This window comes from Tachyglossus aculeatus, chromosome 17, assembly GCF_015852505.1.
Source record: "Tachyglossus aculeatus isolate mTacAcu1 chromosome 17, mTacAcu1.pri, whole genome shotgun sequence".
Taxonomy (NCBI): Eukaryota; Metazoa; Chordata; class Mammalia; order Monotremata; family Tachyglossidae; genus Tachyglossus; species Tachyglossus aculeatus.
This window is the reverse complement of record NC_052082.1, coordinates 51,805,175-51,832,910: the sequence shown is the minus strand read 5'-3', so window position 1 is coordinate 51,832,910 and position 27,736 is coordinate 51,805,175. Positions and strand designations below refer to the sequence as shown.

The following is a 27,736-nucleotide window of genomic DNA, read 5'->3' as shown; positions in this document are numbered from 1 at the left end:
GGGAAGGCCTCCTGGAGGAGGTGAGCTCTCAGTAGGGCCTTGAAGGGAGGAAGAGAGCTAGCTTGGCGGAGGGGCAGAGGGAGGAGGGCGGGACAGGCGAGAAGGAGGCCTAACGGTGGGGAGATTAGCGGCGGAGGGTGCGGGCTGGGCTGGGGAAGGGGGGGAGGGTCGGGCCTGTCCGTGCGGCTCCGGTGTTTTTGGCCGCCTCCCATGGCCGAGCGGGCCGCCGCTGCCCCCGCCCCTCCCTCCCTCCCTCCCCAGATGCATTCGCTGCCGGCTCGGAAGCACGAGCAGCAGCAGCAGCAGCAGCATCCCGAGCATCCCGAGCAGCAGCAGCAGCAGCATCCCGAGCATCCCGAGCAGCAGCAGCACGAACAGCAGCAGAGTCGGGCGGTGTTGCGGATTCGGTGCCGGGGCGGGCGGCCCGGGCCCGGAGGATGTTGAGCGGCGTGGGCTGCTTCTGGGTGCTGCTGTCCTCGTGCCTGGTGGCCGTCTGCAGCTTCAGCTTCCTCTCTCCCGCCTGGATCGTGCAGGCCGCCTCCCCAAGGAACCGGGACCCCGCCACCAGCCTGGGCTTGCTCTGGCACTGCCCCGCCGGCCCCGACCTGCAGCCGGGCTGCTCCACCTTCGCGGGCCTGGGCAGCTTCGGCGAGATCCCCTCCAGCTCCTGGCAGGTAGGCGGCCACCCCATCCCCCCCCCGGAAAACAAACTTTGGGCCCGGAGGGGCAGGAACGGTTTTCAGGCAGGGTGGGGATTCATTTATTCATGCAGTCCTATTTATTGAGCGCTTACTGTGCGCGGAGCACTGTATCAAGCGTTTGGGAAGTCCAAGTCGATATATTTCATTGATTCAGGGCTCACTGTTTGCAGACTACTAAGCTCTTTCGGGGAGGACTGGGAGGGGCAGGTGTAGCATCAATCAATCAATCGTATTTATTGAGCGCTTACTGTGTGCGGAGCACTGTATCAAGCGTTTGGGAAGTCCAAGTCGATATATTTCATTGATTCAGGGCTCACTGTTTGCAGACTACTAAGCCCTTTCGGGGAAAACTGGGAGGGGCAGGTGTAGATCAATCAATCAATCGTATTTAGTGAGCGCTTACTGTGTGCGGAGCACTGTATCAAGCGTTTGGGAAGTCCAAGTCGATATATTTCATTGATTCAGCGCTCACTGTTTGCAGACTACTCAAATCTTTCGGGGAGGAGTGGGAGGGGCAGGTGTAGCATCAATCAATCAATCGTATTTATTGAGCGCTTATCAAGCGTTTGGGAAGTACAAGTCGATATATTTCATTGATTCAGCGCTCACTGCAGACTACTAAGCTCTTTCGGGGAGGACTGGGAGGGGCAGGTGTAGATCAATCAATCAGTCGTATTTAGTGAGCGCTTACTGTGTGCGGAGCACTGTATCAAGCGTTTGGGAAGTCCAAGTCGATATTTCATTTATTCAGCTCTCTGTTTGCAGACTACTAAGTTCTTTCGGGGAGGAGTGGGAGGGGCAGGTGTAGCATCAATCAATCAATCGTATTTAGTGAGCGCTTATCAAGCGTTTGGGAAGTACAAGTCGATATATTTCATTTAGTCAGCGCTCACTGTTTGCAGACTACTAAGCTCTTTCGGGGAGGACTGGGAGGGGCAGGTGCAGCATCAATCAATCAATCGTTTTGAGCGCTTACTGTGTGCAGAGCACTGTATCAAGCTTTTGGGAAGTACAAGTCGATATACTTCATTTAGTCAGCGCTCACTGTTTGCAGACTACTAAGCTCTTTCGGGGAGGACTGGGAGGGGCAGGTGTAGCATCAATCAATCAGTCGTATTTAGTGAGCGCTTACTGTGCGCAGAGCACTGTATCAAGCGTTTGGGAAGTACAAGTCGATATATTTCATTTAGTCAGCTCTCACTGCTTGTAGACTACTAAGCTCTTTCGGGGAGGACTGGGAGGGGCAGGTGTAGCATCAATCAATCGTATTTACTGAGCGCTTACTGTGTGCTGTACTAAGCGCTTGGGAAATACAAGCTGGCAACATCTAGAGACAGTCCCTACCCAACAGTGGGCTCCCAGTCTAGAAGTCTAGTCACAGTCTAGCATCCGGAGTCTCTGCAACTGTGACCCCCAAATGAGCCACATCTCTTTCCCCCCCCTCCACCCCGGACATTTCCCCTCCACCTGACCCCGTCCCCCCCACCGTCTCTAAAACGGGGTGATCCCGGCCCACCTCCATCCCAGTCGGAAACCTGGGCTGCGGCGTGACAAGGGTCAGAATTGCGAGTGTTCGTGCCACTGCACCCGGGTCGGAGTCAATCAATCAATCAGTCGTATTTATTGAGCGCTTACTGTGTGCAGAGCACTGTACTAAGCGCTTGGGAAGTACAAGCTGGCAACATATAGAGACAGGCCCTACCCGACAGTGGGCTCACAGTCTAGAGTCCTCTCCCAGACCCGGCCGGGACCAAGCTCTGAGCCCCGCCTCTCTCGGCCCCCCAAAACCTGAAGCAACTGGGGCCCAGCCTCGGGGCCATCACCTCTCCGCGCTCCCAAATACCAACTTGCAAAATGCAGACGGTTAGGTCTTCCACCCCCAATCCCGGACCTCCTGCTGCAGGGGGTTTACCATGTGTCAAGCACTGCTTTGAGCGCTGGGGTAGATACAAGGTCATCAGGTTGTCTCACAGGCTTCATCCCCATTTTACAGATGAGGTAAGTGAGGCCCAGTGAAGTGACTACCTCTCTCTGGGTTTCAAACCCAGATCAGGGTCATTTCCCACCCGAAATCCAACTTGAAGATGTTGGCCAACAGAACCAGGGCGAGGGACCACCCCCTTGATTAGTTAATAATAATAATTATGGTATCTGTTAAGCGCTATGTGCCAAGCAGTGTTTTGAGCGCTGGGGTAGATACAGGGTAGTCAGGTTGTCCCAGGTGGGGCTCACACTTTTAATCCCCATTTTGCTGATGAGGAAGCTGAGGCCCAGAGAAGTTGTGACCTGCCTGAGGTCACACAGAAGACAAGTGGTGGAGCGTGGATTAGAACTCACCATCTCTGACTCCCAAACCCCTGTTCTTTCCTCTGTTGCGCGCCCACACCTGCATCCTCCTCTTCCACTTGTCTCTCCCCACTGGCTTTATTTCCAGACACTGGGAATTCGGCTGTCATTTGGCCACAGGTTGTCTCGGATATGTCCCACCAGGGTCAGGGTCTTGGGAGTTAAAGCCTTCTGCCTGAGCCGGGGGACGCGTTTAGTGTTTGAAAGGTCGTAGGGGTGAGCTGCAACCTTAACTAGGTTCAGTTGGGCCGCAGTTTAGCGGCAGCCTCGCCCTGAGTTCTGTTCTTGTTTTCAGTCAATTTGCTTCACGGCTCTGACATTTTACCGTTGTGGCAGCCTTTCTGCAGTGCTCTGGATAGCTATAAAAAAGGTATGCATTTTAAAGAATCCACAATCTTTTATCCAGCATTTCTGAAATGGAAATAGGTTTAGAAATGAATCCTTGGGAACAAGATGCAGCTGCAACCCTTTCAGGTATAACGATACGGGATTTCAAATAGGGCTCCGAAATCTGGGCGTGGTTGAACGCGGCTTTGTTGCTAGAGCTCTTGAACATCTCGTGTGTTGAATGGAGGTAGACAATAAACCAAATTCTAAGATATACGTATAAAACCACACCCATTAAAGGGGTTGGGTGCAAGCGCTGTGGCTTGTGTTCTGTAACGAAGGGAAGAAAATACCCTTCCTCACTGTAGCCAGCCTAGCCAGAACGATAAATGCATTTTTTTTACCAGTGGTAAGCAGGCTGGACCTCTGACAGGCAAGGTCTGATCTCCTTAGTTAGGGAGCCGTTGGAGAGATGGGAAAGGGGGCAATCGGATATCTTAAGATCATGGTCAGAAGGGAAAAGTGGGATAGGAGAAGGAAGTATCGTGCACGGGTGGGTGAGTGGTTGGGGGAAGAGAGAAGTGGGACAGACGGACGAGACTTGTCCTCGAGTGCTTCGCTTCCCAGGGGACCCAGCTTTCTCCTCCTACTTTCTCCCCTCCTCTTCCCGCTGTTTTCCGAGATAGGTTGGGAAAAGCGTTGATCCTAGCCTTCCCCCTTTCATCCGCCTGGCCGATTTGGGGAGCTGGCGGGGTGCAGCGATGCCGGTTGTGTGTTTGCACTTGAGAGATTATGTTAATCATCCTACAAATGATGCTTTGAAACATGTCTAGAGGTTAATTAACACGCCTTTCTTCTCTGCTGAATGCCTTCTTGTCTAGTTAAAATTGCTAGCACTCCTCCCCCCCCACCCCACCCCCCCTTATAATTACTTTTGCAGCTTTGTAATTCCACATGCACTTTTTTTATTTAACTCCTTCAATGCCTCATATCAGTCCAGGTTTATTTCTCTGCCCAAGGGGAGTATGGTTTTATTCCCTAATACTCATTGTAGGCACCCATAGGCAGGGAAGTGATGAAGCAGGAATTGGAGCTCCAGGGTTAGAGAGACCTTTTCTGGAGGAATGACTCCAGCTCTGCCAATGACTTAACCCAAGCCTCAGTATTTCCCATTTGTACCCCTTGCGTATACTACTACTACCACGTTAATCCAAAAATGTATCCTAACCCACCTTGATTACTGTATCAGCCTCCTTGCTGACCTCCCTGCCTCCTCTCTCTCATTCGATTGTATTTATTGAGCGCTTACTGTGTGCAGAGCACTGTACTAAGCGCTTACTCCCCACTCCAGTCCATACTTCACTCTGCTGACCGGATAATTTTTCTGCAAAAACATTCAGTCCATGTTTCCCCAGTCCTCAAGAACCTCCAGTGGTTGCCCGTCCAACTCCTCATCAAACGGAAAATCCGTATCCTCAGCTTTAAAGCATTCCATCACCTTGCCCTCTCCTAACTCACTTCACTACTCCCCTACTACCACCCAGCCTGCACACTTCGCTCCTCTAATTCTAACCTTCTTACTGTACCTCAGTCTCATCTATCTCATCGCCAACCTCTCTCCCAAGTCCTGCTTCTGGCCTGGAACGCCCTCCCTCTTCATGTCCAAAAGACAATTGCTCTTCCCCTCTTCCAAGACTGTTGGGCCTCCAAAAGGCCTTCCCTGACTAAGCCCTCTTTTCCTTTTTTTCCACTCCCTTCTGTCGGCCTGACTTGCTCCCTTTACTCAGCCCAGCTCCACAACACTTACGTACATAGCTGTAATTTATTTATATTAATGTGTCTCCCCTTCTAGACTTAAAGCTCATTGTGAGCGGGGAATGTGTTTGTTGTATTGTACTCTCCCAAGCACTTAGTACAGTGTCCTGCCTACAGTAAGCACTCAGTAAATATGATTTACTGACTACTATCACTTTCCATCCAAGCTTATTTTTGGTAATACTCCAATTCTTACAGATGACTTTAACATTTGAATAGTCATCAGAATTTTTAAAAATAAAATCACTACACCCTTTGTGGTATTATTATTATTATTACTGATAATTTTCCAATCATTGGGGATTATAAAAATACAATACAATCAGACTGGACACAATCTCTGGCCCACGTGGGGTCACAGTTTTGGGGAGGGGGGGCAGATATTTTAACCCCATTTTACAGATGAGGAAATGGAAGCACAGAAAGGTTGTCACTTGCCCAAGGTCACATAGCAGTTTCTAGACTGTGAGCCCGTTGTTGGGTAGGGACCGTCTCGAAACGTTGCTGACTTGTACTTCCCAAGCACATAGTATAGTGCTCTGCACGCAGTAAGCGCTCAATAAATACGATTGAATGAATGAAAACAAGTGGTAGAACTAAGACTAGAACCTGAGTCTGTAGCTGTGCTCTGAGCCAGCATGGTTAATGGCAAGAGGGTGGGGTTGGCCATCAGTAGGCCTAGGACCTGGGGAATAAAGAATGCTATGTGACCTTGTCAAGTCACTGAACCTCTCTGTCACTGCGTCCTCATCTGTGAAATGAGGACAATAATATATACTTCACTATCTCATAGGACTCAAATAGGGGAAATAAGCATTTTGGGAAAATTGAAACACTATATTGATACAAGGTATTACAGTCCTTGTGCTTTTTGATGTATTAAAAACACACAAATACCAGTTTAGAATTGAACCCAGAGCCTGGCCATTGCATCCTGGCTCTAGAATTTTCCCATAGACTGATGGTCTCTGAGTAAGATGGTGAAAAGTGATGTGTCTGGAGGAGGATGGCCTAGTGGAAAGTTCTAAGAGCCACTGGATGTGGGTTCTAATCCTGGCTCTGCCATGTGCATGCTGTGTGACCCTGGGCAAATGACTTCATTTTTTGGTGCCTCAGTTTCCTCACCTGAAAAATGAGGGATTCAGTACCCATTCTCTCTCCCCCTTGGACTGGGGGACAGGGACTGTGGCCTGAGTATTTTGTATACTGCAGTGCTTAGGCTCCACTATTTGGCACATAGTCAGTGATTCATAAATACAGCAATTTTAGAAACTGTTATTTCTGTGGGCCAAACTAGAGGGCCATCCAATCCTCACCCTGGTTGTGTTTTAACTGGTTTTCCTAGGACTCCCTCCACCTGCATCTCACCCCAAGTCTTCGACAAAGAGCAGAGCTCATGAAGTTGGTCACAGTGCATTTGTCTTTCCCCCATGGCCACAGGAAGAGCAGAGTGTGGTCGGGTTACCTGGTGAATTTGGCAAAGAGAACAACCAGCCTGAACAATTCAGAGTACTGTGTTTTGTGCAGGGGAGTGGTCCTTAGTTATCTGACTTGACTAAGTGTCCTGGCTAGACAAATCCACTGGGGCTTGAATCGGTCAGTTTGGTGGTTATCTCTTTGCCCCAGTTCACCACCTAATTGCTCCCCACTCAGCTTTCCTTTGACTGTTTTCATCAGTGTTGAGCATCTCATTCTCTAAAGTGGTCTCCTAAGTGGCTGCAGGCACAGAAGGTCTTCAGCTTAGAGGATAAGTGGAGAAATCAACAGTTATAGACAGACAATGCACTTAAGCAGACTATTGGTCCCCCAGAGCTTTGGATCTATGTTTAGCAGCAGGGTCTTCAAATACAAAGGACAATGATAGAATTGATTGATATACCACAACAAGTGGCATTTTGTTGTGGGTGGATGTAGGAAATGACCATCTACCATGCTCAAAAGCCCTTATAAGTCCCACTTCTTCTGATTAATTCCCAGTGGCCATCTTTCTACATCCTCATTGTGTACATCTGTGTAGCATTGCACTTTTTAAATTTATTCTGGTCACCTTATTTGTAAATATTTTTATGTTTGCTCCCCTGTTAAGAGCATAGGCTCCTTGTGGGCAGGGAACATGGTCTCTTTTGTTGGATTTTTTCCAAGTACGTAGTACAGGACATTCCATCCAGTGGGTACTCAATAAATATTATTATTATTGCTACAACAGAGCCAAATGAAATAACCCATTCTGTGCTCCAAGAAGACCCAAAGCTCGGTGGAAGGGCAATATACCCATTTCAGGCTCTTGGGCTGAAAATTCTCCCTTTCCCCCAGGTGTTTCTTTACAGTAGAAATAATGTGCTGGCAGATTATTGCTGTTACCACTTGGCATTTGTCAACACTGAAGTCAAGTGATGTCTGATTTCCAACTTGTGTCTATGTGGCCTTTGACTAGCTTGAGCCTTTGCCGGGGATGTAATTTAAGATTGAACAGAAGTTTCCTACCCCAGTCTGTCCGAGTTAAGTCTTTGGTGTCAGGCACTTTGGAAAACATCTAGAAGTTGACCCAATTAGTGTGGATGCTATTCCTCCTTAGGATCAGCTGATTCAGACCTCCAGCTCTGATGCTGCTCTACTGAGACTCTCGCCTCGAGTGAGTCAGTTACTGAAGCTCCAGTGGGAGATGAAAACTGTCAGAGTATATTTGAACAGGAGGGAGGAATGCAATTTCCACCTCATGGGACTTCAGAGTTAGATTAGTTCTTCATGTTCACTGCCTTGAGCTGTCCTGTTGATCTTCACACTGCTACCTCTAGCCGAACATGGGGGTGGTATGAAAAAGGTCCTGTTGGTTTTTTTCCCCCCCGTCCTCCTTCCTGAGACAGTCCCCTGGGTAAATCTTAACAGCGTATCTTTCATTCACAGTGTAACCCAGGCAGTTTTTTCAAACTGTAGCGTCAGTGTCCAGGTGGAATAGATAGTAGTAAATAGTATTTATTAAGCACTTATAAGGTCCTAGGCACTTACTGGGTGCAGAGCACTGTACTACGCAAAGGGAAAGTATCCAGAGGTGGGAGTTAAACACAGTCCCTGGCCCTCAAGAGGCTCACAGCCAAAGACTATAAGGAGGGAGAGGACAGATCTGTATGTGAGCCCGCTGTTTTGTAGGGACCATCTCTATATGTTGCCAACTTGTACTTCCCAAGCACTTAGTACAGTGCTCTGCACACAGTAAGCGCTCAATAAATACAATTGAATGAATGATAATGGTATTTAAGGCTTACTGTGTGCCAAACACTGTACTAAGCATTGGGGCAGATACAAGCTAATCATGTGCCACAGAGGGCTCACAGTCTGAGTAGGAGAGAGAACAGGTATTGAATCCCTATCTCACAGATGAGGGAATTGAGCCACAGAAAAGTTAAGTGGCTTATCTAAGGTTACACAGCAGACAAGTGGCAGAGCTGGGATTAGAACCCAGGTGCTCTGACTCCCAGCCCATGCTGTTTTTACTGGCTATGCTGCTTAGTGGAAAGGAAACCGTGGGCAGTTGTTCACCTGAACAGCAGCCTGAGGATGTGGATTTTTTTTTTTTTTACCAATAGTGGTGGTTGCCAATAACCAATCATTTCTTACCAGTAAGTACTTGCTCTGGGCCAAGCAGTGTGCTAAATGCTGGGGCAGACACAAGGCGATCAGGAAGCAGTCCAAGCTGAAATGTTTTCTTTCTGTTTTCCTCCTTCACATTTCCACGTTGTCTTGATCCACGTGGTCTCCATTCCCGTCTGGGTTCTCTGGGGTGTGGCTAATTACCGGCAGCCCCTGGTCGGGAGACGGAGAAGCGGAGTGGATAATGCCTACATCTTCAGATGGGATTCGTTGTCAAATCCTCCAGAAAAGTGGCAGATTCTCCCAAGGCTGCCCCTGAAATTACTTTTACGGATCAATTAGTAATTAGCTTCCCGGCTGCACTCTCATGTTCTGAGCTGAAAGCACAGTGATTAGCATTTCCCAAGCAAGTATCATTTTGTCTCTGTGGACGTTCAGAAGAATGAGATCAGAAGGGCCAGGGTATCCTTGATAATAATAATGGTATTTATTAAGTGCTTACTATGTGCAAAGCACTGTTCTAAGCACTTGGGAGTTTATAAGGTGATCAGGTAGTCCCACAGGGGGCTCACAGTCTTAGTCCCCAATTTACAGAAGAGGGAACTGAGGCCCAGAGAAGTGAAGTGACTTGCCCAAAGTTACACAGCTGAAAATGGGTGGAGTCGGGATTTGAACCCATGATCTCTGACTCCAGAGCCCAGGCTCTTTCCACTGAGCCATGTTGCCTTGATGAATATGATGGCCCCTTTGACGCCATACAGAGCACCATCCTAGGGTTAGCTGGGGGAGGGTTAATTTGTTGAAGTAATAGTAATAGTGGTATTAGTAAGGACTTAATGTGTCAAGCACTGTACTAGGCACTGGGGTGATTACAAGATAATCAGGTTGGATCCTGTTCCACTGGGGTTCGCAGCCTACAGGGGACGAAGAACGGATGTTTAATGCCCATTTTAAAGATGAGGAAACTGAGTCACAGAAAAGTTAAGTGACTTCCTAAGGGCATACAACAGGCAAGTGGTAGAGCTGGGATTAGAACCTAGGTCTCCTGAATCCCAGCCCTGTGCTGTTTCCGCTAGGTCACATTGCTTCCCTGTAGTATCTAAAGTCTATTCTGAGGATCTTTCTTAACATCCAATTTCTGAGCTCTTCCTTGCACTCTCTCGCCAGGGAGGCTAGTTCTGCCTTTCTGCCTCCTTTTATTTTGAGGAATCTCCCAAGCACTTAATATAGTGCATTGCACACAGTAAACACTTAATAAAAATAAATTGATGATTGACAGTCATCACATAAAGAGACAATCAGCCCTGATGTAGCCTTCTCTTTTCTCTGGTGGAAGCAGCTCTAGAGCCAGAGTGAGCACTGGATGGTTAAGGCAGTGGATTAAATGAATCAAGTTCTAACTTGCATCATTTTTCAAAGTAGGGAAATTTCCTCTGAACAGAGGTGCTGTTGCAGGGCAGGATTATTTTTGATGATGCTTTCTCATAATGCTTAAAGAGATTCTTCCCTTCAGATAGTACAGCAGGCTTGAAAGTTTTCCTTTTCTGCTTGAAATGTTTGGGGGTGTCTTAACCCAGGAAAGCAAGAGTCCATATGCCCCATCCTGAGCTGGGAACAGGAATGTGATTATATCCCAAACCAGCTTCTCTCCACTGAACTGATCAAGGAGCTGAATCATTTATAATGAAAGAAGATTCTCTCCCTCACTGTCATTATGGTGAAACACACTTATTGCTGCTTTTGAATCATTTACATTTCATGCCCCTTGCCTAGCATGTCCTTCCCACACGTTTTTTTAAAATGGTATTTAAGCACTGTACCAAGCCCTGGGATAGGTACAAGCTAATCAGGTTGGACACAGCCCATGTCCCATGTGGGGCTCACAGTCTTTATCCCCATTTTACAAATGATGGAATCGAGGCACAGAAAAGGTAAGCGACTTGCCCATGGTCACACAGCAGATGTGTGCTGGAGTAGGGTTTAGAACCCAGGTCCTCTGACTCCCAGGCACTTGCTCTTTCCATTAGGCCATGCTGCTCCCTGGTAATCCCCAGGGATTACCACTGTTCAAAATGCATGTTTCCATATGTCTGTCATTTGTGTTTTAGGTGTCTTCACTTGCTTCTATGTAACTTTTATTTGCCCTGACTCCCTTTTACATTGTAAGCTCCTTGAAATATGAAATCCAGTTGCTGCCTTCCCATATAACTTGCCTCAGGGCCTAGAACAAAGTTCTGCCCACTGTAGGTGCTCAGTGAACACTGATGGATAATGACTCATTTGCCACTGAGAAACAGCCGGAGAAACAATTTAATGAAAACCCTAAATTCCTGGAATATGTGGGTCACTGTTTACCAAAGTTGTGTTTTCCCACACCACTATGACCTTGGGGTTCTAAGGGATCCAGCGTCTTCATCTGCTTGGAGGCTGGACAGAACCATGGTATATAGGGAAGAACTGTGAAGCTTCCTCAACTCTGAGGACCCCGCACCACACCACTCCCCTTTCTAGTGGTTCTCCAAAGCAGAAACAGATGCTCCCAGCAGAAAATTTTGGGAGGCTCCATCTGACCTGCTCAGCATCCGGGCCTTTCCCCTAACCTCTTGCCCACCTGGGATTTGTCAGTAAATTCCAGGGGAAGGAAAATCGAGGTGGTGTGGTAATGGCCAGGTCTGGTCTGGAACCAGATGACAGTGTGCTGCATACTAGCTAATTAAAATTTCATTAAATCGCTTTGCATCTCTTGGTGGAGGTCATAGTGGTACCATTGATGTGCTAATGCCTTGGTTTCCCCCCGCCCCCCTTTCTTTCGCTTGCTCCATCATCTATCATCCTTGCAGATAAAACAGCACCATTAGTAACTGCTCTGTCCCCTGACAGCATGGTCCTGGAATACCAGATGTAACTGATTAGATGTATTATTTGCCTTTTATTTATTCCAGAATAAAAATGCATTCTCCGCTCCCCCGTGCACTTCACTCCCCCAAACTGGACTCAGTCGTGATCTCTTTTTGTGTCCGCGGTGAGCGATTTGATTAAACTGAGAGTAGGAATTGCACTTGGAATGGGGGAATCCTGGAAATTGGGACTTGGGATTTGATGACTGGATTGCACTGTGGCCAGGATCCCAGCTTCAGACTCCCAGTTTGAAATCGTGTGGGAACTTGACCTTTGGGTGGGAAACACAGGGGGGAAGTAGCTCCTCGCCTTCTATCCATCAAACAGCTCTTTGTGGGCAGGGAATGTGTCTACCAACTCTGCTGTATTGTACTTGCCCAAGCACTTAGTACAGTACTCTGCACACAATAAGTATTCAATAAATTCTATCGATTGATTAAAAGGCATTGCAGCAACAGGGCAGCAAACTGCTGGAAACTTTCTGCTCAGATGACCTGGATCAGGGGCCCCCTTGGGCCTGGGCCTGAGGCCTCTGCCCATTGGAGATGCGCTCTGAAAGCCTGTCACTTGACCCCTCTGATGGAGAGATAGGGCCAGGTTTGCCTCTTAATTAATGGTATTTATTGAGCACTTACTATGTGCAGAGCACTGTACAAAGCACTTGGGAGAGTACATTACAGAAATCGGTAGACACATTCCCTGCCCACAATGAACTTACAGTACAGAGGAGAGGGAGACAGACATCAATATAAATGAATTAATTGTGGATGTGTACATAGGTGCCGTGGGGCTGAAGAGCACAAATCCAAGTGCATAGGTAACACAGGAGGGAGAGGGAGTAGGGGAAAAGAGAGCTTAATGGGTGAATACCTGTTGGAAGCATTTACTATTGTGTTAAACATTACCGAGCACTAAGGTAGATATAAGATTATCAGGGCATATTTAGGCCCTGCTTTCCATGGGGCTCATAGTATTTAGTATTTAATCCTCATTTTAGTGATGAGAAAACCGAGGCACAGAGAAATTAAGTGATTTGCCCAGGTCACGCAGCAGGCAAAGGATGGAAGCAGGATCTGAATCCAGGACTGCAGACTCTGTGGCCTGTGTTCTTTTCATTAGGCCAACCTGCTTCTCGTGAATAGTAGAGCTACCTTTCGGAATGGAGAGGTTGCTGTCGATGATGAGACTGCATTCTTCAAGTTGTCATTGAGGGAAAATCTCTTGCACACTTAGTAGCAGCAGTAGTAATAGTAGTGATGGTAGTAGTTGCAATAGTATTGGAGTATGTACTGAACGCAGTATGTTGTTCTGAGTGCTTGAGAAAGTGCAACAGCACAGTACATTATTATGATTCTTATTATATTTTTAAGTGCTTACTATGTGCCAAGACATCTTCTCTGACCATAAGGAGCTTATCCTAATGAGACAAAAAAAATAAAATCAAGCAGTGGGCTCAGAACAAATGCATTGACTGTATGGTTATATACAAGGGCTGAAGGTAGATATAAATAAATAGCCCACTTGCTCTATGGAGCTACAGTAGTGCACCTTTTAGAGGAGCTGAAAGCCTTACTCTATGATTTGGTATATCCTGGCAATTTTTCTGCATAATTCAGGCCAGAAAATACATTTTGGATTTGATATCTGGGTAATTCAGGCAAAAAAGGGTTATTTCGGCGTGCAGGGTATAAGGAAAGGGGAACGCCACCCAGGCTGTATGCACATTCTCTCTCTCTCTCTGTGCCATAGACATAACCTTTTCAGTCATTAAGCTCTTTCCAAGTGCTCCCCTAGTCCTGAGGGAAGGATGACCTGGCATCACCCCAGCTCCCCATCCAGCTGCCTGGTGGTTTTAACTCATTTTGCCTTTTTGTGGCTTCTTGATTCCTGCCCACTTCCAGCAGCTGGCTTCCTTCCCGCACCTGCTGCTCTGGGAACCTTAAGAAGTCCCACTACCATGCTGCTAGCAGAAGCATTGTGGCCTGGTGGAAAGACACTGGGCCTGGGCATCAGAGGACCTGGATTTTAATCGTAGCTCTCTCACTTGCCTGCTGGAGCACCTTGAGTAAGTCACTGAACTTCTTGGTGCTTCAGTTTCCTCGTCTGGAAAATGGGGATTCAGTATCTGTTCTTCCTCCCTCTTGTATTGTGTGTGAGCCCCATGTAGTACAGGGACTGCGTCTGCCCAGATTATATCTACTCCAGAGCTTACTTATGGTGCTTGGTACATAGTAGGCCCTTTACAAGTGGCACTATTATTATAACTATGAGTGGAGAGGTTTCCTCTCCATGCTTCGTTCTTCTAGTTATAGTACTTTGGTTTGGTCTGGGTTTCCCTCATGCCAAATGAGGTCCAGCCCTGAAAGGCAGTGAAGCCCCATTGCTACAGCTTCTAAATCCAGGTCTCTCTTATCTTTGCCTCCGTAAATCAGCGAGTTCTTGCTCTTGCCCCATCCAGCCCATCACTCACTCCTTTTGTCCACCTTAGAAATCCCTTCCTCACTCAGCTTCTCCAAGCCACAATCCCTCTCCTAAAGCCTCCTAAAATGAAGTCTCCACCCCTAAGAGGCCCTACCTGATTGATCCTCCCTCTTCCAGGTCATGCCATCTTAAGACACTTCAGCATTCCTGTGTACCTCATCTGTTATTTGCTTTCGATTCCTTTGTGTTAATTTTGTATTTAGTGTCTTTTTCTTTACTATTGCCAATTTCTCAATTTATGTCTACTGCCTGCCTCATACTTGAGGGAGTTGATACTAGTGCTATTAGTTTGCGTGGTGCCACCTCACGCTCTCTCATCCCTGCCAGTCATCTTCCCCCAGGGTACAGAGTGCAGTGATTGAGAATGCCCGGAGTGGTGGTCAGCACAGCACCCTCTTGACCATACCCAATTGCAAGTCCTGACCTAACATGTGACCCTTTAACCTTTCATCTGCCTCTGGTCTCCTGACTGGGGAGGGGAGGGGGGAAGTCTGGAGCCAGGAGAAGGAGACATGAGAGAAAAGGTGAGGGGAGGTGGGCAAGATGGATGTGGCTCTTCAAAGCCCCTCTCCTCCCCCTCACCAGCCTTCTTACCTGGACAGAATCTCACCGGGGCCATGAGGGGGACACCTGGTGAATAATTAGCCTCCACCTTTCCCAGGGATGTTATGCTCAGGGGCCTGTTAACTGGGGCTAAGAAAACTGCAGCTTTTGCTGTTTCAGTTTGGATGGTAAGTGCTCAGTAATATGACTGATTGAATGACTGGGCCAGAGGAGAGAGCCAGAGGTGGGGAAATAGATGAAAATTCAGATCCTTGAGGAAAGATAAAGCAAAGGGAAATGGACTAAAATTAGAGCAGGAGGGATATAGGTCGGCTTCAGGGGGAACTTCCTGACAAAGAGGAATGTAAGAACAGATCCCCAAGAGAGGTTGTGAAATATCTTTCTCAGAAGATCTTTAAGAACATGCTAGGCTTGTGTCAATCTGGAGCTGATGTGTTGTCCTGCTTGAAGATAAGAGGGAGGGGTGGATTTGATGACCCCTGTGAGGAAGAGAGGGAGCTGGAAAATTGGGAGGGGAATTCCTAGGCAATCACAGATTGGGAAGTGCCAAGTTCTTAGGGAGGGGGAACTGATGATTAACCGTTTCTTCCTCTGGGGCAGGAGTGAGGAGTAGAGAGGTAGCCATCTGTATTGGGAGCTAGAGGAAGGGGTTGGGAGGTAGGGAGGGGTCTCTTGCCAAGGGGGACTCTCTTGCTGTATGATTTATTGTTTCAGAGCAATACCCTAAGTAAGTTGGTTAAGTCCTGAATCTGTAGGATGTGTAACTGAGAACCAGCAGCTGGAGCTACTGTCCTTTCTGATGACGTCCCTACTGTTGGGGCTCCAACCCGCACGGTAGCCACACCAGAGGCTGGAAACAGGCAAGCTATAAGTTTTATTTCAGGTACTACCATGAGAATCCTGGGGGCCACTGACTCAATTTATTGGGTGCTAACATTGGGAAAACTCTGCTTGCCAAAGAGGCAGAATGGTCTGTGGTTAGGTGTCCTGGGAAAACTAGGGTAGCTAGGCACATGGAGGTGATATGGTTTGGTGGGGTGGTAGATGTGTTGTGTATATGTATTCATACAGTGCGGGTGCACTCAAACACAAACATCGTGCCTGTTGAGGTCACTGTATTGGAACCCAAGGACTCTGAGACCCCACTTTCATGAAACATGAGTCTCTGACACTGCCCTCTGCCTGCCCCGTGGCCCCCTGAGGGCATTAATTAATTGTCCGTTAGCTGTCTGTCCTCCGTCAGCTGCAGCATCCTGTTTGGGGAAATCGAGGTCCGGAAGGTGGAGCCTGGGATGGCTAAGGGAAATGAGCCCAGGGCCCTTTGTCAACATAAGAGCCAAAACAACCACAACGGGCTGCTGGTCTGCTACGAGGGACTCTCCTTTTTTCTCTTCTCTCACTCTTGCCCGTCCTTTGTGTTTGTAAACAGGCGTCCTTGAGCCCAGTGTGCCCCCGCCCCCCACCCCCTCCCCGGGAGGATCGTTTCCTCATGATTGTCCAGTTCTCGGCTACATCCTGCTTCCTTTGGCTCTCGAGACTGGCTTCATGACCTGTTTCTTTGTCTCACTGAGGGAGAGTTTTCTACTGCTCCCAGCCCAAACCTCTTGGGTAATGGGAGCTCTTGTTTAATACTTCCTCTCAGTCCCCTGCAGTGTTGGTGGGAAGTGTTGCCCCAAAGCAAACTCACCACTTTGCCCATCCCCTTTCCTTTCTCTTTCTCTCCCTGCATCATCATCATCATCATCATCATCATCATCATCATCATCATAATGATGGCATTTATTAAGCGCTTACTCTGGGCAAAGCACTGTTCTAAGCACTGGGGAGGTTACAAGGTGATCAGGTTGTCCCACCGGGGGCTCACAGTCTTAATCCCCATTTTACAGATGAGGTAACTGAGGCCCAGTGAAGTGACTTGCCCAAAGTCTCACAGCTGACAAGTTGTGGAGCTGGGATTTGAACCCATGACCTCTGACTCCAAAGCCCGTTTTCTTTCCACTGAGCCACGCTGCTTCTCATACTTTTCCCCAGAGGCTGGCTTGCTTCTTGGACCAGCCCATGAGCTTGGATGTGGGGAGTGGGGGAGAAGGGGGAGGAAGGGGGCCTGCTCTGGTCTAGCCCTGGGGCATTCTGGAAGTCATGGCTTCCTCGGGCTGAGTTAGTTCTATGACCCAGAAGTTTGGGTTCATTCTCAGGTAGGCCCTGTGGGCTCTAGCCTTAAGCATATCTTTCGCACCGTACTGCAGTAAGTAGGACAGCATCAGGACTTGGTCATACTCTGCATGGCTTCTCCATTTCAGCTTTGTAAGAAGATGTTGACGGCACTACCATCCTTCCCGTCTCACAAGCCCGCAACCTTGGTGTCATCCTCGACTCCGCTCTCTCATTCACCCCTCACATCCAAGCCGTCACCAAAACCTGCCGGTCTCAGCTCCGCAACATTGCCAAGATCTGCCCTTTCCTCTCCATCCAAACCGCTACCCTGCTCATTCAAGCTCTCATCCTATCCCGTCTGGACTACTGCACCAGCCTTCTCTCTGATCTCCCATCCTCGTGTCTCTCTCCACTTCAATCCATACTTCATGCTGCTGCCCGGATTATCTTTGTCCAGAAACGCTCTGGACATATTACTCCCCTCCTCAAAAACCTCCAATGGCTACCAATCAATCTGCGCATCAGGCAGAAACTCCTCACCCTGGGCTTCAAGGCTGTCCATCGCCTCGCCCCCTCCTACCTCACCTCCCTTCTCTCCTTCTACAGCCCAGTCCGCACCCTCCACTCCTCCACCGCTGATCTCCTCACCGTACCTCGCTCTCGCCTGTCCCGCCATCGACCCCCGGCCCACGTCATCCCCCGGGCCTGGAATGCCCTCCCTCTGCCCCTCCGCCAAGCTAGCTCTCTTCCTCCCTTCAAGGCCCTGCTGAGAGCTCACCTCCTCCAGGAGGCCTTCCCAGACTGAGCCCCTTCCTTCCTCTCCCCCTCGTCCCCCTCTCCATCCCCCATCTTACCTCCTTCCCTTCCCCACAGCACCTGTATATATGTATATATGGTTGCACATATTTATTACTCTGTTTATTTATTTTGCTTGTACATTTCTATCCTATTTATTTTATTTTGTTGGTATGTTTGGTTTTGTTCTCTGTCTCCCCCTTTTAGACTGTGAGCCCACTGTTGGGTAGGGACTGTCTCTATGTGTTGCCAATTTGTACTTCCCAAGCGCTCAGTACAGTGCTCTGCACATAGTAAGCGCTCAATAAATACGATTGATTGATTGATTGATGGAGGTCCTAGGGGAGGGTCTTTAGCTGGGGTTCCTAGGAAGGAAAGATTCCACTGTAATTGTTCAGTTAGGCACATCTCTTAAATGACAACCCAGCCTTTGACTCTGTTAATTTAGGGTCTAACTCTGTCTCCCCTTCTAGATTGTAATTTCCCTGTGGACAGGAATCATGTCTTCAAATTCTAGTGTAACAATAGTAGTATTTGTTAAGCACTAACTGCCTGCCAAGCACTGTATTAAGAATGGGGATAGATCCAAGATAATCAGGTCAGATTCAGTTCCAGCACCTCACGGGGATCACCAGTCTAAGGGGGAGGGGAACAGATATTAAATACCCATTTTACAGGTGAAGAAACTGAGGTACCAAGAAGTAACTTGCCCAGTGTCACCCAACAGGCTAGTAGCCGAGCGGGGATTAGAACCTGAGTCCTCTGACTCACACACCCCTGCCCTTTTCATTATACCACCTTGCTTCTTCCAAGTTCTTATTACAGTGCTCCACACACAGTAGGTCATCAATAACTATCATTAGTCAGTTGATCGTCCTTTGAGTTTTCTGTGGCTTTACAGCAGGGGTGGCCCTAGCTGCTGGCCAGACGTGCTGGATGGAAGATGAGTGGAGAGAAAACCAGGATGGAGTGAGGCAAGGTCAGCTTCTCCCCAAAGAACTTACTTTTGACTACCTGTGGGCTCTGACATAGCTGAGGGAGGGTGCTTGGCTGCCTGCCATGCTGGTCCCCACTGGCAGCTAGCTGTTCTTCCTGAAGCTCTCTTAGACTCCCCTCCTTTTTCAGCTCCGGTTCCTCCTCCTGGAACATTCCCTTCCCTGATCTTACAGCCTTTTCCTCCCTTCTCCATCTCCAGCCTGAACCAGGGGGAACTCTAGGGATGTGGGCTGATGGGGGGTTGCTGGCCTGGGAGACAGGCTGGGTGGAGACTTTGGGTTTGGGGATATAATAATAACAATTGTGGTATTTAAGTGCTTACTATGTGCCAGGCACTGTACTAAATGCTGGGGTGAATACAAGCGTATCAGGTTAGACACAGTCCCCATCCCAGATGAGGTTCACAGTTTCTCCTCTTTCCCTCTGTCCACACCTGAAGCTTCAAGGGCGACTTTGCCATGTGACTGGGTCGACAAGACAGAATCAGGGCCAAAAAGTGTTGGTTGGAGACTTCCAGTAACTGGCTCTATTGCCAAGAAATCTCACGCTTCTTGGGTTGGCCAAGACTAATTTCTGTTCTGGCTCAGAATCTTTCTCCACAAAAATCTATGCATCTTCCCCAGACAAAAAAAACAACAACAACCGCCACCCCCCCCAAAAAAATGCAAGAAAACTTTACAAATATTCAGTCATTGTTCACCTAAATTAATCTTTGGTTCATTATGAGTTAGTATAAGCGAATGTAGAATATGGTGGCACATTCATTGCTTAATGAATGGAGCGGTGAAACTGGTTGCATGCGGAGTGTCACATCCGTTAAGCAATAAAATAATTGATATAGGATTGTTGTTAATCGGAATTTATTATCCTACATAAAAGAATATTTACAGCTCCACAGAGAGACTATTAATTTGTTTTGAGATAAACAATTAATCTCCTTGAGAGTGGGAGCAGAAAATACGATGCATTTTTATGTCTTTTTTTTTTCCCGGAACAGTGTCTCCTTGGCAGGGAAATAACTCAGAGCTTCTGGGACCAGCTCAGGAAATCAATAAGGACTGGGATGAGGAAAAGGCAAAGGGGTCCCTTTGGCTGTGATTTTTCCTCTTCCTCTCATTCTCTTTCTCCTTTTTCTCTTCTGCAGCCCAGCATTATCCACTGTTTTCCTTGCCACGTAAACTGGAAGAGAGAGAGACAGGAAGGAGAGACAGAAACACAGTGAGATGGGAGGGAGAAAACAGATGAAAAGAAGGGAAAGGGAGTGAAACAGCGGTAAAGGCTGGGAGCCCTATGTGGGACAGGGACTGTGTCCAACCTAAATATGTTATATCTGCCCCATTGCTTAGTACAGTGCCTGGTGCAGTAAGCATTTAACAAGTGCCATTAAAAAAAAAAAGAAATGAAGAGGAACAGGGAGAGAGAAAGATGCACACACACCCAGCCTGCTGTCTCTCTCTTCTCTCCATCCTCCACTTCAAAACTGCCTCCAACCAATAAAGACATGCAGCTTCTGCTTAGCCCGATTGCTAGCCTCTTTTCCCAGGAGGGTCAGAGGTGCTTCTCTCTGCATCACACAAGGGCAGGAAGTGGTTTCCCTTCATGGCTTGTGGTTTGAGCCCCAGGGGGAAGGTGAAATTACTCAGAGCACTCTCACTTACTACAGGTGGGAGAGGCTAGTGATGCTGTTCCTCTGCCCCTGTGGTGCCCACAAGTCTCCAGTCTGTGTGCCCTCTTGCCTTGGCTTGCTTTTTGGGGGGCCATCCTGCTCTGCTCTGCCATCTAAACCTTGTTCCTCTACCCCGAGAAAGGCCCTGACCCGAATATCAAAAAAACAAAAAGGTCTGCAAAGTTCAGGTCTCCCCCCATGGGGCTTTGTGTGCATCTCCTTTCCCCTCTTCTGAGCTCCCCACATGTTGGGCTGCAGGAAACGATGACAGAAACCATTGAATCAAAGCTCGTACTTGTGGGTTCCCACTGAGAGCAGGGAGACGGCAGTGAACTATCAGCCCACTGAGGTCTTAGGCCTGAAATCCTGGATTGTAATGGATTAACTTCCTTCCTACATGTTTTCTCCTTCCTCCCTAACCAAATCCAAGTCAAATTAGTCTTATTAAAGTTTTAAGACAGGAAAAAAATCAGAGCAGTGGAAAATGTGGGGCAGCAGGTGGTGATGAATTGAGGGGAGTGAAAGGTCTTAGTTATTTTTTCTGCTCTGATGTGCATATCTGGACTTCCAAATTGGTGGGCTGGCAGCACAAGGCTATTACTGGGTCAGGCAAGTGGGCTACCCAGCCTGATGTTCTATCTCCAAAGAGGCAGGAAGTTCGAGGGAACAGAATGATGGCTGTCCTCAAAGCTTCTCCCGAGTGTAATGTGGATTTCTTAGCTAGTCAGCCTCCCGCCAGGTGGGTAGTAGCCAGAGAAGCCTCAGCATCATTTGGTCCACTGAGGAAAGGATGAGAAATCCCTAATCTCTCCCTCCCACCCCTGCAACCAGGACAGAAAACCTCAGGGGCTGGGAGTCAGTTGCATAAAGGGCCCCAGTTCTGGAAACAGGCCAGCTGAGGCCAGGCAACTCCTTTCGGCTTCTCTCTGCTGAAATTGCCCTGAGACTGAGCAGCTCGGACCGGGCCTGGCCACTCCTGGTTTAGCTGGGCCAAAGCCCATCAATCTTCCAGTGATGAAGCCGCCGTGTTCCCGCGGGAGGGTGTAGCTGATTGTCATCATCGGGATGATACAATAACCGGTCCCATCATCCATAAGTCTTGCTCCCATAGCCCCTGCCTTTCATGCCGGTGACACTCAGCAGCTGCTAATGATGCTTGGTTGAACAGACTCTCTATTGGGAGTACAGTCTGGGCCAGCTCTCACTGGGAACTGGGTTGGGAGCTGTGGCCACACAGGCCGGAGGCAGAAATTCCAGCAGGACTGAAATTTGGGGTCTTTGCCCCCCAACTCTTGGTGGGGGGGTTTAGAGGATTGGAGGTTTAGAGTATTTCCCAGTACTCTTTCCCTCTCCCTAGGCGATTTGGAAAATCTCTGGGCTGGAAAGGACATCGAGACGTCGTTCCTCTGTCTCGGTAGTGGACCCCATCTGACCTGCCCCAGACAGATGGTTGTCTTTCCCCCATAATCTAAGCTCTTTCTGGGTAAGGAGCTTGGGTCTTCTCAAATATTAAACTGCATTCTGAAAGCATTCGTTAAATACCATTACTACTACTTTTTGTTTTTTTAAATGGTATTTTCTAAGCTCATACTATGTGCCAGGCACCGTACTAAGTGCTGGGTAGATTTCATTGATTATGTCCCCCATTAACAGAATGCTCTACACCCTTACTCCTTATTGTTATTTAATTATAGGAAATGATGTGAAGTCACAGAATCACAAAATACTGTGTGGTACAGTAGAGTAAGGCTGAAACAGATGCTGGGAAGTGAGGCAGCATTATGTCTTGACTAATGCCACGTGCCTGCACTCGACCATTTCTTCCTTTATCCAGTCTCCTTGCTCCAGTTTGTGGCTCGTGTTATACCAGAGCAGAACTGGGTTGGCCATTTTTTTATAGTAAATCTTAGGACTGAAAAGTTTTTATGATTTTACAGACTGTTACATATTCATTTACACAAATTTGCATGGCAGAGTCAAAAAGCTTTGGACTCCCTGTGTATAAAATGAGGCTCGTCTGTCATTCTCGACGGGAGACTCCATCATCGTTATCATCATCACCACCATCATCGTCATAAAATGGAATCGGTTTTCCCCTTAGTTCTTTTGAACCACACCCGGGGGCCAGTGGTTTGGCTGATGGCCTCATTCTTCTTGAATTGTTGCTACCCTTGCCTCTCTTTTGCTCTAATCTTTCTGAAGCCTCTCCGCCTATTAATCTTAGCTGTCTGTTTTTTTTTTTCCTCAGGTACTCTCCTCGTTTCAGATACTTGTTTCGCTTTCCTCCTTTTGCCCAATCTGTTTAACTTCCTGAACCACTCTAGCTCTTTTCCTCCAGGTACTAGCTTTTCCCAAGTTAAGCCCACCCCACAATACTCCACATACATACCAGGGAGACATCCTGCAACGTGGTCTAGTGGAAAGAACATGGAATTGGGAGTCAGAGGATCTTGGTTCTCATCCTAATTCTGCCACTTGTCCACTGTATGACTTCAAGCAAGTCACTTAACTTCTCTATGCCTCAATTTTCTTATGTAAAATAGGGATCCCTGTCAATGAATTCCAGGAAGATGGAGGGGACTCCTTGCTTGTTAGGTGGGGGACACTCAGGGGTCTCTTTCTCTGCTTCTTTGTGCAGAAGGCTTTCTTTCATTCTGCAGGCGGGCCACCCGCTGTCTGTAGGGTGAACTGTAGGGTGAAATGGGCAGGACCGCTCTAGCCTGGCTTCGTGCCGAAACCTGAGCCATGCCTTTCTGCCTGCCCAGCACCGGGGACAGGCTGGCTTCCCTGGCTTCTCATCCGCTTTGGGTTATTTTCGCCCAGCCCCCAAATCTCCGGCTGTGAGGTTTCTTTGCTGGAGTGGATTAGAGCAGTCAATCTGGTGCTCTGTGATGTGCAGTCAGCCCAGGCCTGCTGGTGTTCGCCTTTGCTTCTTCTTCCTCCTCCTCCTCCTGGCTCCATGCCCCACACTGACCAGAGTGGCCAGGCCCGGACAGACAGGCATGGTTATAAATGGCAGGCACGTGGGGGAGCCCAGACTGGTGATTCCAGAGATGATTTCATCTATCATCTGCCACTTTGATATATTATTTACCAGAGAGAGGTGGGAAAATTATTCTTTTTCTTCCCTCCCTCCCTGCTGTGGCCCTCTTCCTCCTCCTCTCTCGCGGCCCCAGGGGCATTCACCTTCCATTTAATTTGGGCCCGCCCGGCTGAGAAACCAAGTGCCTCGTCTGTTGCCAGCTGTTGCTCCCTTCAGATGAATAGCTGGAGCCCAAATGAGCCAATTTTGGCATGAAATGTAAACTGCTACCCTCTTCCTCCTCCTCCACCACCTCCTCCCCTGTGTTCCCCTGCTTGGTCTATGGCTCCATGGGGAGCAATGATCAGGCCCACCACCTTTTAGAAACTTGGTTTGTAGTGGTCCTGCTGGACTAAGCGCCTTGGAGACCTTAGGAGCTCTTCTCTTTCTCCCCCACCCATCTCCTTTCATTCTCCCCCCACCCTTTCCTTTCCCCCTTCTTCCTCTCTTCATGCCCCATAGAGCTCATTCCACCGTATTTCTGGTGGAGGCCCATAGGACTCTGCCTGAGGAAGGTTTGCCAGTGGGTCCCGGCCACGTGACATCCGGCGGCCTGGGAGAAGGACACTCTTGCATGTGTCCACCTACCTGGGGGCCTCCAGATTTGGCTGCCTTTCATCCCTAGGGCCACTCTTCAACCGAAGTCATCCCTCCACCACTACAGAGCTGGGGTGAGTGAGAGGGAATACAAGGAGGTTGATTCTCTTGTTCCCCAGCTTCCTAGGCCCATCCCTTTCCCATCTGAGGAGCTCCTTGATGAACCTGAGGCACAAAGGGTCACGAGGAGAGGGCAGGAATGGAGAGAAAGGGGAGGTGAGAAGGCCAATTTTAATTCCAGGTCTGAGGATGGGACAGAGCTCACTGATTGTTGGAAAAGAGGACAGACCAATCGGCACCCATGCGGTCCGGATTTGCTGAACCCGCAAACATTGTCAGAGGCTGCTTGACCAGTGGTGGTTCCATGGAGGCCTCTGGGATTTTACCTTTGTATCTTGCAAGGTGTCTGACTGCCAAACCTGTCCCTGGAGCAGCCCTCCTGACCACCTTGTTGTTAAATACAAGCTGTGGGAGCACTCTGGAATTTAAATAGCCCATAAAGCCATAAGAAAGTGTGGGTATCAAATTTTAAAATTCCGTCAGTTTGGTGGCATGTTACCAGCAATCCCAGAGCATCCTATACTGGGTATTCATTGAGAGAAGGCTTAATAATAATAGTAATAATTATTATGGTATTTGTTGAGTGTGTACTATGTACCAGGCTCTGTACTAAGCTCTGGGGTGGATACAAGCAGATTGGGTTGGACAGAGTCCCCCGTCCCACATGGGGCTCACAGTCTCAATCCCCATTTTACAGATGAGGTAACTAGGGTCCCGAGAAGTGAAGTGATTTGCCCAAGGTCACACAGCAGACTAGTGGCGGAGCTGGGATTAGAACCCATTACCTTCTGACTCCCAGGCCCAGACTCTATCCACTAGGCCATCACCCTCTCCACCCCCCCCCCCCCCACCCCAACCCCAGCGTTCCCACAGGCCTCTGTTTCACCCTTTCCTATCTGTGGGATGCTAAAGTCCTGGCCCCCAGAGTCACAGGGAGCTGCCCCAGGATCATCCTTGGTTCCCAACATGGTCATTACCCCATCTCTCTTTAGTCGGGCCTGCTAATGTTTTGACGATTGTCTTTCCCCCTAGGATCCCCTAATCCTCCTCCCCAAGCCTGCTCTTGTCTTTGTCCTACTCTGGGAAGACAGTGCAGAGAGAGTCTCTATGGGGGAAACTGAGGCCTGGAAGGTGGATGGTGGGGGTAGTTCAATGATCTCACCCTCCCTTCCTCCCCTGGCTGTTTCCTGCCCATGAGAGTCTACCACCATCTTCAGGATGACTGGTTTGAGGAGGAGAATAGAATGACCAATCAAGCCCTGAGCTGTAGGAAATGTCCTGATTCCCAGAATATTGGAAGGCGGTTTTGTTCTGACATCCTGATGATGAAGCCGCTCCCTACTGAGTGGAAGTCCTTTGCACTGAAATATTTATCCCCATTAATATTTCATGACTCAGACTGATGGAGAGGAGGGATTTCCAGCCAACTCATGGCTGACTTATTCCTGGTGAAAGAACTCTAGTCCAGGGGTCCCTGCAGCAGGGGGAGGACCTAATACCCATGACATCCCATCCCCACAGCACTGGATTGGAGAGAGTTCCCAGAAGACCACCCCTCTCTGGACCTTTTTCTGTCACTCAGACCTCAGGGAGTAGCTGGGGTAGGGAACAGACAAGAGAGGAATTGCAGCAAGAGAGCATTGGATTAGATATAAGGAAGAACTTCCTGACCATCAGGGGGAATTGGAACCAGCAATCTGGGGAGGTTGAGGAATCTCTATCCTTGAAGTTGGGCAGATTACCCTTTCCCCTGCCTGGACGCAGGAGGCTGGACCAGATGACCTCCTGAGGACCCTTCCATCCCTCTGAGTCTAGTAATCCTCTTCTTTCCACCGATCTCCTAGGAAGGAACAGGCCTGGTCCATTAATGTGGCAAGGGAGGGATCCTGTTTCAGGGAGAGACTAGAAAATCTCCTCAACTTGGAAGGGGTTTTCTAATCAGAGATGCCAAGGTGTGTGAGGGGCAGTGCTTCCACTGCCCGCTAAAAGGAGCTCATCTAGTGCGAGGTTATTGCAGGACTCTTGCCTATGGAAACGCTGCCCATGGTGCCAACAGCAGGAACAAATGAACTCCAGGGCCCGTCCATCCGGGCACCGCTCCTATAGACAGTAAGCCTGGTATGGGCAGGGATTCTCTCTCTGTTGCTGATTTGTTCTTTCCAAGTGCTTAGTGCAGGGTTGTGCACACAGTAAGCACTCAATAAATACAGTGAATGAACAAATGGAAGATCCAAGCACATCCCTGATGATGGAGCTCTTGAGATGCAGGCTGCCTGCCAAGCCCATTAACAGGAAAGTCAAATGTAATTTATAGGAATATTGTGGGTGGGCCTTACCAGGCTGTTTCAATCAGTCGTATTTATTGAATGCTTACTGTGTGCACAGCACTGTTCTAAGTGCTTGGGAGCATGCGGTCTGATAGAGTTTCAACAGAGTTCCGAGCAGTGAAAGATATTTGGGGTTGACATGCCAGATAGCTGGGAATTCAACACCAGTCTTTGGCCAGTTAGTACTACATCCCTCCTAATATCTTTTTGCCCCAGTGTCTTCATTTTTTTAAAAAATGGTTTTTGTTTAGCACTAACCTTGTCCTGGCATTGGAGTAGATAAAAGCTAATCCGTTTGGTCACAGTCCCTACCCCATATGGAGCTCATAGTCTTAAGCCCCATTTTATAGGTGAGGTAACTAAGTCAAAGAGAAGTTTTGTGACTTGCCCAATGTCACACAGGAGTCAAGTGGCAGAGCTGGGATTAGAACCCAGGTTCTCTGACTCTCAGGCCTGCGGTCTTTCCATTAGGCCATGCAACTTCTTCTGTTAAATGTGGACGGTAATCCCTGGCTCTGCTAGGAGAGTCAGTGAGGTGGTACTCATGAAGCGCTCTGAATGTCATGACATAATCCACAGGCCAAGCCCCAGACCTGAGGATTCTCCCCCGTTGCCCAACGCCCCTTTCTTGGGAGCTCCAGGCAGAGCCAGCCCTGCCCTAAGTTCAGGAAGCTTGAGGAATGGGTCAAGTGGAGTGGGGACATTGTTAGAAAGGGGAAAGAGATGGCTAGGAAAACCCTTGTTGAAGGGAAGCAGGAATCCTGCTTTCTCCTGGGAGAAAGGCAATTGTTTTGGCTCCTACTGCAGCTGTTTCTGTGAGTGCCTCATCTTTAAAAACATTATGTGATTTTACTCGTTCATTTATTTCTTCATTTTTCCTTCCCTCAGACTGGCCTGTGTAGTGTTTGAGCACCATCACGGGTCCCAGGTTGGCAGGTCTGGGGCTCTGTCCGCATCCCAGCCAGGCTCCATTGGCCTTTCAGGGAGGAAGTGCCCAATCTGACTCTCTGGTTTTGCTGTTTGCAGCACAGGCAGGGTGGCGGGCCCCGGATGGTCTCCTGGCATCATTAAAAGCCCAGGAGGGAGGCTGGGGTTGTATGAAGCAGAAGGGTCTGGCGAGCCTAGCTTAGTTTTCCCCAATGCTGCTTAGGTGCATGTAATTAACAAGCTATTTGTCTCAGGGCCCCAATTTATAATCTTTTAGGAGAGGGTAATAGAACAAGATTTTATTGGGTTGGTTTCTATGGTAACCCTGGTGGCCCTAAAATGAAACCTAACAGGAAGTGGTGGATTGTTGTCCTTGCCTTGGGACAACTGGGCAGCTTGACCAAAAGACCAT

General features: G+C 48.5%; 1 protein-coding gene across 1 annotated transcript in view; it reads left to right on the top strand.

The window, feature by feature from the left end:
* The first annotated feature begins 352 nt into the window (after positions 1-352).
* TMEM211 (transmembrane protein 211) overlaps positions 353-27,736 on the top strand; it is a 101,077-nt gene continuing 73,693 nt past the window's right edge. Inside the window, exon 1 of the mRNA XM_038759305.1 lies at positions 353-674. Coding sequence (XP_038615233.1) covers positions 438-674 — 237 coding nt within the window. The 5' untranslated portion in view covers positions 353-437. The remainder of the gene's footprint in view (positions 675-27,736) is intronic.